This window comes from Geotrypetes seraphini, chromosome 6 (assembly GCF_902459505.1).
Source record: "Geotrypetes seraphini chromosome 6, aGeoSer1.1, whole genome shotgun sequence".
Classification (NCBI taxonomy): domain Eukaryota; kingdom Metazoa; phylum Chordata; class Amphibia; order Gymnophiona; family Dermophiidae; genus Geotrypetes; species Geotrypetes seraphini.
The window spans coordinates 232,966,164-232,979,813 of NC_047089.1; the positions used below are offsets into that span (position 1 = coordinate 232,966,164).

The 13,650-nt window shown below is 42.9% G+C and overlaps 1 protein-coding gene across 2 annotated transcripts in view; it reads left to right on the forward strand.

Moving 5' to 3' along the window:
• The window catches only part of DOP1B (DOP1 leucine zipper like protein B), a 245,892-nt gene that overhangs the window by 220,389 nt on the left and 11,853 nt on the right, over positions 1-13,650 (forward strand). For both annotated transcript variants that reach the window (XM_033947781.1, XM_033947782.1), the window contains exons 32-34: positions 3,394-3,522; positions 8,199-8,335; positions 13,313-13,368. In XM_033947781.1, coding sequence (XP_033803672.1) covers positions 3,394-3,522; positions 8,199-8,335; positions 13,313-13,368 — 322 coding nt within the window. The remainder of the gene's footprint in view (positions 1-3,393; positions 3,523-8,198; positions 8,336-13,312; positions 13,369-13,650) is intronic.

The following is a 13,650-nucleotide window of genomic DNA, read 5'->3' on the forward strand; positions in this document are numbered from 1 at the left end:
CAGATAGAGAATAAAAAGAGAAATTACCTGTCCACTGTCTAGTGCATATCGCAGCATTTAGGGGGTTGTACAAATGTCATGCCTTTTAACAATTGCACTCAGATTGTGGTCATTCATGATGTGTAAACCGCTGGACCAGGTGGACATATGTGTGAGGCATATTCTAGTGCAGTGTGTCTAGTAGTTATGAACACTAGGATTATGCATTGAACCCGCAAGATGCTTGCAAAATATAGTAAATGACGGCAGAGTACAGTACTCCCCCAAAATTTGCAGGGGTTCTGTTCTAGGAACCCGCGAATTTCAAAAAAACACGAATGCGGTTTGAAGACTGAAAAAAGGCAGGAGAGGGCAGCTGGGGTGCTGGCGGTTGCAGTAAATAATACTTGATATGCTCCTGGGGGGGGGAGTAGAGGAGGAATCGGCTGTGCAGAAGGCTGAAAGGCTGATTGGCTGGGTGGGAGGGGAGAGGAGGAGGAGGAATCAGCTATGCAGAAGACTGATTGGCTGACGGGGGCGGGAGAGGAAGAGAAGGAATTGGCTGTGCAGAAGACTGATTGGCTGACAGGGGAGTGGAGAGAGGAGGAGGAATCGACTGTGCAGAAGGCTGATTCGCAGACTTATTCCCTGTATTTTCTGACCGGAAGAGGCAGTCGGAAAATACCGGGAATAACTGAGTCTGCGAATCACGAATTCCCGGGGGAACACTATATCTCTTATCTTTCAACTCTGCCTTCTTACCAGTAGGCTTGCTCCTGCCCCCTCAGTTTTACTTCTGAAAGCATGTTGCTCGGAGGTGCTTCTGATCTGCTCTGCTCTGTGGTTTTTTTATTTGAGTTTTTTCCTGTCATTTTAAGTTTGAGGCTCAGTGCCCAGAGATTTCCTCTTGTGAGGACCTCTGCCTGGGAGAAAACGCATGGCGGAAGTCTGCTGCTCAGGGCCGCCATCAGGGCAGTACTACCAGTCCTGCATTCAGGGCCCTGGAGCTGACAGGGGGCCTGAGCTCCCCCAGGGTCGCAAGCATAGTCTCCTCTCCTTCTCCTTACCTGCCCTGCCGCAGCACACAGCCGACCGGAAGTCTTCCCGATGTCAGCGCTGACGTCAGAGGGAGGGCTTAAGCAAAGCCCTCCCTTCCTCCGACGTCAGCGCTGACATCGGGAAGACTTCCGGTCGGCTGTGTGCTGCGGCAGGGCAGGTAGGGAAAAGGCAGTCGTGTACCGAAGTGGGGGGGGCTGTCCGCCCCGGTGCAGCCATGGGGGGGAGTGTGCACAGCCGGTCAGGTCCCCTTAGCCTTGTGGCGCTTCCCCCAATCGACCGACAACAGGCCCAGCCGACAAACCTCCCTGCCCTGTAGCAGCGAATCTAAATTACCTTCTTACAGCAGCTTCAATACTCCAGCTGCTGTAAGAAGGTAATTTAGATTTGCGGCTACAGGGCAGCCTCTTTCCTATTCCCCCGTCCATCAGCACCTCTTCCGTGCTCCCCCTGTCCCTCTTCCCTGCTCCCCAGTCCATCAGCACCTCTTTTGTGCCCCCTGTCCCTCTTCCCTTCCTCCCGGTCCATCAGCACCTCTTCCCTGCTCCCCCTGTCCCTCTTCCCTGCTCCCCGGTCCATCAGCACCTCTTTTGTGCCCCCTGTCCCTCTTCCCTTCCTCCCGGTCCATCAGCACCTCTTCCGTGCTCCCATTGTCCCTCTTCCCTGCTCCCTGGCCCATCAGCGCCCCTTACATGCTCCCCCTTTCCAGCATGTTCGTTTGCAGCCTCTTTCCTGTTCCCCTGTCCATCAGCAGCTCTTCCGTGCTCCCCCTGTCCCTCTTCCCTGTTCCCCGGTCCATCAGCACCTCTTCCGTGCTCCCTCTGTCCCTCTTCCGTGCTCCCCGGTCCATCAGCGCCCCTTACCTGTTCCCCCTGTCCAGCATGTTCATTTGCAGCCTCTTTCCTGTTCCCCCATCCATCAGCACCTCTGCCGTGCTCTCCCTGTCCCTCTTCCCTTCCCCCCGGTCCATCAGCACCTCTTCCGTGCTCCCACTCCCTCTTTCCTGCTCCCTGGCCCATCAGCGCCCCTTACCTGTTCCCCCTTTCCAGCATGTTCGTTTGCAGCCTCTTTCCTATTCCCCCATCCATCAGCACCTCTTCCGTGCTCCCCCTGTCCCTCTTCCCTGCTCCCCGGTCCATCAGCACCTCTTCCGTGCTCCCCCTGTCCCTCTTCCCTGCTCCCCGGTCCATCAGCACCTCTTTTGTGCTCCCCCTGTCCCTCTTCCCTTCCCCCCGGTCCATCAGGACTTCTTCCCTGCTCCCCCTGTCCCTTTTCCCTGCTCCCCAGTCCATCAGCGCCCCTTACCTGCTCCCCCTGTCCAGCATGTTTGTTTGCAGCCTGGTGAGGATAGTGGCCAGCTGTAGCGAACCTCGCAGGCCGCTATGCACCTCAGTAGCAAGTTCTTCTGACGCGATCGCGTATGTCAGAGGAAAAATGCTACTGAGGTGCTGAGCGGCCTGCGAAGTTTGTTACAGGCGGCCGCTATTCTCACCAGGCTCCTTTGAAGAGCGGCATCGGCAGCGGTACTGGGCGGCGATGATGCGGCTCTGCCGGCGCTGGGAGAGAGCTTGCCTGCAGCTTCCTCCAGCAGCAGCGGTTGTTGAATGAGAGCGGGAGGAGGGGAGTGGCCAGAGTGTTCCCTGCCGCCGGGTTCTAAAATGGAACACGGCCACGGATCACACACCACGGCGGCAGGGAACATGAAACTCTGAAAAAAGAAATAATACCGCAAGTCTCAAACTCCACCTCTCACTAAAGCCAACTACCCCAAACAAATAACTTTACCCATTTCTTACTCTTTTTGAAAATGACCAATTTTTTTTTTTTTTTTTTCTAAGTTCTTGTTGTAATATATCTTGGATAATTCTTTTGTAATCTGCCTTGAACTGCAAGGTAATGGCGGAATAGAAATCCCTAATGTAATGTAATGTATATAGGATATATATATATATATATATATATTCTTATGCTAATTGTATTAATTTTTATTTATTACTTTAATAAAAGCTTCCATACAGTAACTTCATTCTATATAGTAATTTGTATACTAATCCCTGTTTTGCTTAATTATTTCATTACCTATTTGTAAATAAAATTTCCCTCCATATACTATGTATTGATATTGACCAAAGTTATTCAAACAGGAAGAAAGCGAATATTGAGGCTGATTGGTGTAAAATCCTGTCATAACTTGATTTATCCCCAATAAGGGAGTCCAAAGTGGTTTTCATCAAACACAGTGCGATCTATCAATACCACATAATTTTAAATACATTAAGAATCAAATCCCCCAATGCGAACACACTAGAGATGTGCTAATTCATTATGTCACGTTTCATGCGACTTCCTTTATTACAGATATGCAGAGCAGCTCCTTGAAACTTTTCCCCAGCTCCGAGCAGAAAGCCATGTTACTAAAGCGTCAGGCCTTCTCCATCTTCAGCGGAGAGCTTGACCAGTACCATCTTTACCTCCCTCTGATTCAAGGTACAAGCCTCTCCTTGCTGCACCGTGCAAAAAGAGTGCTTCTGCTTCTCTGCTTCTGATGTCTCCTTGACTGCCAAGCTTAGCACTTCAAGCATCTCTTTTAAAAGGAAAAAAGAGCCGAGGTTTTTCTTTTCTTTTCAGTTTTATTATTTAAATGGTTCACATTCAGTTACTTTATCATATTTCCCTATCTGTCCCAGTGGGTGTCAGGTCAAAAGCGCGCTGGGACAAAGGCGCGCCCAGACAATTGAGCGCAGCGCGGGTGTGCGCGCCGCAGAAAATTAATGTTTTTAGGGCTCCGACGGGGGGGCGTGGGCCCCCACTTTACTTAATAGAGATCGCGCCGCATTGTGGGGGGGTTTGGGGGGTTGTAACCCCCCACATTTCACTGAAAACTTCACTTTTTCCCTGTTTTTAGGGAAAAAGTTAAGTTTACAGTAAAATGTGGACGGTTACAACCCCCCAAACCCCCCATAACGCCGGCACGATCTCTATTAAGTAAACTGGGGGGGCTCCCCAACAAAACCCCTCGTCGGATCCCCTAAAAACTGTAATTTTCTTCAGCGCGCACCTCCGTCTTGCGCTCAGTTGTCGGCACGCACCTTTATCTTTCGCAGGGTTGTCTATGAACCGTCCCGGTGGGCTCAAACTCTGTTTAGTGTACCTGAGGCAATGAGGGGATTAAGTGATTTGCCCAGAGTCACAAGGAGCTGCGAGGGATTTGAACCCAAAGCCTCGGGGTGCGGAGGCTGTAGCTCTAACCCCTGCGCAACACACTCTTTCTCTTTCTTCTGTACAGTGGTTGGATATTGTTTCCCCTTGTATCTCTTCAGTTGTTCTCTGGGGCGCCCTACCACAAATGGACAATTTATATTGTATTGTTTTACGACACTTGTAGTGTTACACATTTGGTTAGTAATACGGGTTGTTTGGAAATGAAATTTAGAGGCCGTCCACAAGGTTTTCCAGGGCCCATAAGAGTCCAGGGTCTTCAAAAACTATATATTTTTATTTACAACATGGTTATGTATAAGGGATGGGAGATAGGGCAAAGCCGTAGTAACTCCACCTGTATTTGTCTTAACTGACAACAACCAATTAATTATGTCCATCCAGTAGTTTTTCGACTTGTTTTATATATGGTGTTTGTATATTTTATTGATTTTTCTGGTTGCACTGCTCTGTATGCTCTTTCTTACAGTTTGTTGGATTATAACCAGATAGCACCTTATGACCTGTTATAACATATTCATGTGTATGTGGTCTATACCTCTGTATCATTTCTAATATTATGTAAGCCGAAATGATTCCTAGTCGACATTTGCAGGATACAAGAATCATTGTGGTATGGTTAATAGGCTTATGGATTTGGTGGTAATATACAGTACTGAGTTTTTATATTTTTGGTCTTATTGAATACTTATACAGGCATTAATACTTTGGTTTCTTGTTCTTTGGGGTGGTGGGGGGAACTTCTGATGGGCTATTGATGGGGGGATGGATGACAAGAGTTCTATTGTTGCATTCTGTTTCTTTTTGTGCAGTCATCAATAAAAAGTGTTAAAACATTAAAAGGAAAAAAGAAATAACAAGGGGGAGCTTGCAAAAATGGTTTGTTCTCTTTACCCTCCAAAAGGAATCCAACGGAGCTGCAGTAGATGTAGGACAACAAAGAAAAATACAGCAGAAACAATGTATATGAAGCCAAGTCTTTACAACAAAATGTCGTTTTAACGTGGTACACCTTTGTAAAGTGTAACAGGGACCCGACACGGTCTGTGTTTCCATTGACAAATCTTCAGGGGTCCAAGGGATTCAGTAAAGGTCCACAATGATGTATAAAAGGGCCCGAGCCACGTGTGGAATGGACATGCCTAGAAGCTGCATATCCGAGCGTAGCTGATAAAGTGAAAGGACGCTGTTTTATTTTCAGTTTTTTTCCCACCCCCCTTACTCTTCTCTTCTATATATAAGTTCATGTAAACCTTTTTTTCCTTCTCTTCTTATATTTTAAGTTCTTGTAAACCGTGCCGAGCTCCACGTCCATGGAGATGATGCGGTATATAAACTTAAGGTTATATAGTTTAGTTTATCAGCCACGCTTGGATACGCAGCTTCTAGGCATCTCCATTCCACACATGGTTCGGGCCCTTTTATACGTCATTGTGGACCTTTACTGAATCCCTCGGACCCCTGAGGAAGATTTGTCAATGGAAACACGGACCATGTCGGGTCCCTGTTCCACTTTACAAAGGTGTACCACGTTGAAAATAAGGACTTGGCTTAATATACATCGTTTCTGCAGTATTTTTCTTAGTCTATATTTGGGAAAGAGGACAATAAAGAAGCAATCATCCTAAGAACCTCTTGATGCTGGCTCTTTGCACAGAGCCATTTGGTTATTTGCCAACAGGGAGAAGCAAAACAAAAGAAAGGCAAAGCCGATGTCACAATACAACACAAGGGATTTTATTGAAAGTTCCTACAGGAAGTCCTAACTAGGATCCTGGTTTCGGAAGAACACTGCCTTCCTCAGGGGACATACCAAACTGATAACAGGATATTACAGTGGGATCTCTATCAATGAGAGTTCCTTGACAAGTTTCTTTAGACATTTGTCTGTCAGTACTTCTTTCAGTACGTTCTTAAAGGTCTTTTTCAAGAAATATGACATATAATGAAAAATTGGGATCACTTGAATTATAGCTTTTGGTGGAATTCACTATGTCAAATATTTAAAATGGAAAGGGTAATTGCCAAACAACGGGGGTGCATTAAGAAATTTCAGGATATTTGGGAGCCATTAACAAAATATTGTAATGATTGAATATTAACTTTTCCCCCTTAAATATGTACATCCAGAAAGGGGGGAGGGGGTGGGGATTTCTTGCTTTCTTTGGAGAGCAATAATGGGGGGAGGGGGGAGGTTTTCTTAAGTTGATGAATGTTATTGAATAGGGAAGGGGAGGGATATGGGATTTGAAATTGAGTTTTGTAGAATATTAAGTGATGTTGTAAGACCAAATGGATGTTATAAACTGTGTCACTTATTGTAAATGTTAAAATGATTAAAAAAAAAGAAATAGAGATCCCACTGTAATATCCTGTACATTAGATAGATTGTGAGCCCACCGGGACAGAGAGGGAAAATGCTTGAGTACCTGATTGTAAAAACCGCTTAGATAACCTTGATAGGCGGTATATAAAATCCTAATAAACTTAAACTTATCAGTTTGGTATGTCCCCTGAGGAAGGCAGTGTTCTTCCGAAACCAGGATCCTAGTTAGGACTTCCTGTAGGAACTTTCAGTAAAATCCCTTGTGCTGTATTTGTTTTGCTTTTAGCTGTGCTGGGCAAAGGATGACTCCTCTTTTTCTGTCATGTTATTTGCCAACAGCCAGTGTCAGAGGTTTGACTCGGCATTACCACAGGAAATAAATGAGATGCTTCAGAGTTTTCCCAGACACTGTTCTTTTTTGATCAGGGTTTCACAGGTGCTAAATGCAATATGCTTGCCAAATTTGGCTGTTAACATTTCTGTGTCATTATTTACCAATGAGCTTAAAGTCAAGACTTGAAACAGACAAACCTTTCAGTAAGTGGTGCTAAGCGGTAAACTCAGTTGCACACTTTAAGCTGTGGTTGGTAAACAAAGCCTAGCGATCTCGTTTTTACATGTGGGGCAAATGTATCCACGTGACAAGTGAGAGCACCTAACACTGAGTCAGTCTGTCCGTATGCATCCTTTGGCAAGATGCACAAGCATGACTTTTGGTACATCACCTATTCAAGGGCCCGGGACTCCCATCTCCAGTGCCATGGCAGTTTGAGGGGATGGTGAGTGACCATGCTTCTGCTTTCGTCCTGTGGTTTAGAGGAGGAGGGGGGATACAGAAGTGCTTTGCTCACCACCCATCTTGCGGGCCGAGATTCAAGAGGAGCAGCAGAAGTCCTTGCCAGTGTCGATTCCCCTGCAGCACCCTATCACCATTCCCGTGGGGGAGCAGGGAAGTATGTCTCTGTTCCCGCTGCTGTCTCAACTGGGGGAGAGGGGATAGGAAAGGTGTCTGAAGGGAAATGTGCAATTGTTTAACCCTTTCAGGACCATAAGGATCGTAGGCCAATTTTTGTGGTTTTGACGACATTTTTATGGTAAAAAGGGCTTGCAGATGCCAAAAAATTGATTTTTTTTTGTGAAATATCATTATTTTTTTTTTAAAAAAATCAAACTTCTGGCTTATGGACAGTGTGGCAAGTGAATCTTCTCGTCAATCTGGCAACGACGCTAATGAATGAATGTCGGAACCAGTTTGTTTACATAAAGGCAGTATCATATGGAATCCGTACATATCAAATTTAGAACTGTAGACTATCCCAATCAAAATTTATAGGATTTTAAAGTTATGGGACAAATATGTCCCTTGGTCCTGAAAGGGTTAAGCTTTAAGTCATCTTTTTTTTTTTTTTATTCTGAGGTTTTTCTTTGTTTTTGCAAATTAAACTTCATTTTGTTTACATCCCCGTGTTTAACTGAGCAAGTTCTGCCCCTTTATGGACTATAGAGCTGTTGAGGTGGGTGTATGAGTAAGTCTTTAAAACACTGTGGTTTTATTACTTGTTGACGTGAGTTATTTCATGCAAACCCTAAATGATGATTTTTTTTTTTTAAATTCCAGAACGCCTGACCGAAAACCTTCGTGTTGGACAAACTTCTGTGGTTACTGCCCAGATGTTTCTTTTTTTTAGAGTTCTGCTGCTAAGAATTTCCCCGCAGCACCTGACTTCACTGTGGCCAATCATGGTGACAGAGCTGGTAAGCATAGAAACAGGACAGCCGATAAAGGCTAAACGGCCCATCCAGTCTGCCCATCGGGAGCTCCAGATTACTCTTGTCTGCATTAGGGTGGCACCTCAGAGTCTTTGGCCCTAGGACTCTAAAAACATTATGATACCACTGTTGGTAAAGCAATGGGAGGAAGGATTTTGGAGCTTTTGCTTCTATGAGAAGGACTTAAGAACACTGGCTCTCAAATATTTCTTTGGACTTAATTCCACCTTTAAATAAAGTGTATTATTTACCTTCTAAAAATATGGAAAAAGGTGGTGTTCCTATAAATCAAGTTGTTCCCCCTGAAGGTGATTTACATAATCTTACAGCGATTCTTGAAGATTCAATATCTGATATTAAGGAGAGCCTGCAAATGTATGGCCAATTATTGCCTTAGAAAGTCAATGTGCCCTTTCTAAATATATTTCTAAGGTGCTCTTCAAATATTTGGGGCCAGAGTGTTTTTTAAGTTTGGGTGTATTTGTTACAAGGCACTTTTTGGATTATTACCCTCTTATTTGGTATCCTATTTGAAATTGTCTTATTCAACAAAATGTACCAGAAATTCCGGCATGTTCATTTTCCCTATCCCAAGGGCCTGTCGTTATAAGACTTTTTTGGACAGGACATTGTAATATCAGGCAGGGAAGTTGAACTCCTGGATGGGCCCGCTGATTGCTCAAGCCCATTCATATTTTGTTTAATATATTAATTGATACTGTACTAATGATTGTATGTAGAAGTGTGTTTTGAAATTGTATTTCTGGCTGACTAGTTTCAGCTTTCTGCTGTGAACCGCCTAGAACTGCTGGTGGGGCGGTTTAAAAGGAAATAAATTATTATTACTGGTTAATTTTGTTTTTGAACAGGATCTCTGTGTTGAGATTGTATTTTTTAAAAATGTGGTTCCCTTTTTTATGGTCAGCCGGCATGGATTTACCTGGACTTAACAAAATCCATTCAAACAAGATGTAAATAATTTCTTTTTTTTTTTTTTATTCTTTATTCATTTTAAAACTGACAAACAAGTGATTAATATTAAAACATTGCATTACTAATAAAATATACAGCACTTGACATTCTTATACATATAATTTCTTTTAATGAGGGAGGAAACAAAGAAATTAGGTGCCTCCTTTTTTTCCCCAATTCTTTATTCATTTTTTAAAAACTTACAATAAGTGTAACAGCATATATAACATTTTAGACTCAGATACATCACTTAATATTCTGTTAAAGTCCATATCAGAATTTATTCCCCCTCCCCCTAATCAATAACATTCTTTAAATTCAAGAAAACCTACCATAAATCCCATTCCTATATACCATTACTTTAATAATCAAAACCAAAAAACCCTCCCCCCACCTTGGACATGCATATTTAAGGGGAAAAATAATATTCAATCATTACAATATTTTGTTAATAGCTCCCAAATCTCCTGAAATTTTCTAAAATTCCCCTGCTGTGTGGCAATAGTCCTTTCCATTTTATAAATGTGACATAAAAGAGTTCCACCAGAAACTGTAATTAAGTCTCTTCCAGTTTTTCCAATTACTCGTAATCTGTTGTATGGCAACCCCTGTCATAATAAGTAGAAGCCTGTTATTCTTAGATGATATTTGGCTCTTAGCCCTCATTGACATGCCAAACAGCACAGTATCATACGATAATGCCACTGGATTTTCCAACAAACAATTTATTTGACCCCATATTGATTTCCAAAAAGCAAGAATCAATGGACAATAGAATAACAAATGATCTAATGTCCCAGCTTCGAGATGGCAGTGCCAGCATCTATTTGACTTAGAGCTATTTAACTTCTGTAATCGAACCGGGGTCCAAAATGCTCTATGCAACAGAAAAAACCAAGTTTGTCTCATAGATGCAGACACTGTACATCTCATCCTCCAAGTCCAATTCGTGGCCATTGAGACGCAGTAATTTGATGCTTAATCTCAATGCTCCAAATGTCCCGAAGACCAGTTTTTGGGTTTTTTATTCATAAATCCAGATATTAATTTGTACCACTGAGCAGCCTGGTGTCCCAGAAAGTCCACCTGAAAGCACAAAAACGGCAAACTATACTGATTACTAAGATTTTTCCATTCAGGGAACCCTACCTAAATGGCCTGCTTCAATTGTAATCATCTATATTTTTTGTGATTTATTAAAGACCATATTTGTGTTGCAATTGTGAAAATTCAAGCAGCTTACCATTAGTAATAACATCCATCTAAAGTGGGAATGCCTGCCTTCATCCAGTATTTCCAGATGACCTTATATCCGCCAGTTTGAATCTTGGAGTTTAGCCATAGGGTGCCTCCTTTTTGTTGACATACCCTTGTAAGTGTGTCATTAAATATTTGGGTTTAAAGTATGACATTGCTGAAGGGTTAGAAGGAAAAGTGTGCCTTTTTGCAGATGATACCAAGATTTGTAACAGAGTAGACACCGAAGAGGGAGTGGAAAATATGAAAAAGGATCTGCAAAAGTTAGAGGAATGGTCTAATGCCTGGCAACTAAAATTCAATGCAAAGAAATGCAGAGTAATGCATTTGGGGATTAATAATAGGAAGGAACCGTATATGCTGGGAGGAGAGAAGCTGATATGCACGGACGGGGAGAGGGACCTTGGAGTGATAGTGTCCGAAGATCTAAAGGCGAAAAAACAGTGTGACAAGGCAGTGGCTGCTGCCAGAAGGATTCTGGGCTGTATAAAGAGAGGCGTAGTCAGTAGAAGAAAGAAGGTGTTGATGCCCCTGTACAGGTCATTGGTGAGGCCCCACTTGGAGTATTGTGTTCAGTTTTGGAGACCGTATCTGGCGAAAGACGTAAGAAGACTTGAGGCGGTCCAGAGGAGGGCGACGAAAATGATAGGAGGCTTGCACCAGAAGACATATGAGGAGAGACTGGAAGCCCTGAATATGTATACCCTAGCGGAAAGGAGAGACAGGGGAGATATGATTCAGACGTTCAAATACTTAAAGGGTATTAACGTAGAACAAAATCTTTTCCAGAGAAAGGAAAATGGTAAAACCAGAGGACATAATTTGAGGTTGAGGGGTGGTAGATTCAGGGGCAATGTTAGGAAATTCTACTTTACGGAGAGGGTGGTGGATGCCTGGAATGCGCTCCCGGGAGAGGTGGTGGAGAGTAAAACTGTGACTGAGTTCAAAGAAGCGTGGGATGAACACAGAAGATTTAGAATCAGAAAATAATATTAAAGATTGAACTAGGCCAGTTACTGGGCAGACTTGTACGGTCTGTGTCTGTGTATGGCCGTTTGGAGGAGGATGGGCAGGGGAGGGCTTCAATGGCTGGGAGGGTGTAGATGGGCTGGAGTAAGTCTTAACAGAGATTTCGGCAGTTGGAACCCAAGCACAGTACCGGGTAAAGCTTTGGATTCTCGCCCAGAAATAGCTAAGAAGAAAAAAAAATAAATAAAAATAAAAATTTTTTTAAATTGAATCAGGTTGGGCAGACTGGATGGACCATTCGGGTCTTTATCTGCCGTCATCTACTATGTTACTATGTTCCAGCCCGAACACCTACGATTGTTTTTGGTTAGAAGTGATTAGCAGTGGTTAGAAACACAGAATAAAATGCTGAGGGATTAAAAGCCGTTAAACCTCTTTTTTTTTTTATATATCTTTATTCATTTTCAAAAATTACAAGTGTACAACATTCATTCAGAAATACCTTAATTCATCACTTGACATTCTTATTTAATAATAAATAAATAATAAGAAACCCATCCCTCCCTCCCAGATACCAATTTGTATTACTCCAATTAAATAATTATATAAGAAGCCCACCCCTCCCGCCCATATACCAATAAATATCAATTATCAATTATTATCCTTCAGAATCCCACCCCCTTATCTTATTAATATTTTGGTGTTTAAGATGTCTGATCATTAGAATAAATCGCCAATGGCCCCCATATCTTTTTAAACTTATCTTTTAAGTTAAAATATACAACATGTTATTCTCTCTTTAATTTCTAGACACTCCCCCTCTATATTTTGGGGGTCTAAGGAAGAATCTAAGCCAGGGATAGGGAACTCCGGTCCTCGAAGGCCGTAATCCAGTCGGGTTTTCAGGATTTCCCCAATGAATATGCATTGAAAGCAGTGCATGCAAATAGATCTCATGCATATTCATTGGGAATATCCTGAAAACCCGACTGGATTACGGCCCTCGAGGACCGGAGTTCCCTACCCTTGATCTAAGCTATTATTATTTTCTTTTTTCTCTTTTTGAATATGTTTCATGTTAGATATGATTCTGTATTGCTTTAACAAGTAGTTGTACTTGTAATATATGTATAATTTAATAAAAAACCAAACAAACAACACTGGCTCTCAGCTTAAGATGGTGGTGCGACAAGAGTGAAGCTAACTGTGATTTCGGAGGTGGAGTTAATTTTCCACCCTAATGTATAGTAAAAGGATTACTGCAAGCTATGTTTAACACATTTACATATTGGCACGCAACTTGGCTCGTTATTTTTCTGCACATCAGGCTTGCTTTATTTTACATTAAAAGCTCTTTAAATAAGAAGACAAAAATGAAAACACAAGTAAACACTCCAAATCCCCCAAGCTAAGAAAAAAAAATCACAAATTGTACAAACATACACACTCCAGGCACTCCACTTTCACTCCCTCCCCATACCCTCTTCCCCATAGATAGCGTGAAAGAGCTAGGAAAGGACGAGAAAAGGACGCAGAGAGCGACCCAGCAAGTGAGAAAGGACCCCGCCCCAGACATCGCAAGGAGATACATTACCGTCACAGCCATATGTAGCGCTGACGTTATTGTAGATATTTTTTTTGCCAAAAAGACATCAAAACAAGTAGAATTTCATCAGCTGTTGACAATATAAAGTACAATTTCTTTACAATGTTTAAGCATTAAAAGTTTAGATTCTTATTCTGATGTGCTTTTTCTTTCTGAAGATCCAAGCGTTTGTGCAGCTGGCAGAAGATTTAACTGAGGAAGAAGATTCATCTAAGTAAGAACTGTTTTCTTTGCATAGTAGATCCTGGCACAGCCAGTGGCAACCAAAAGTCTTTGCAAAGTCTGAGGGGAGGAGTCCGTGAGCAAGTGCTGAGCTGGGGGACTGCGTTTCGAGATTTATGCTCTGTAGCCTCCATAGTTACAAAATGCCCTGCAGAGTTTCCCCTTAGAAAAAGACCCTGGCCAGCCAATACCATGAGATCTCTTTTCACACGAGATGAAATTCTGTGGCTACAGCGTGTACATTTTTCACCATGGAGGACCCATGTCCATTTTG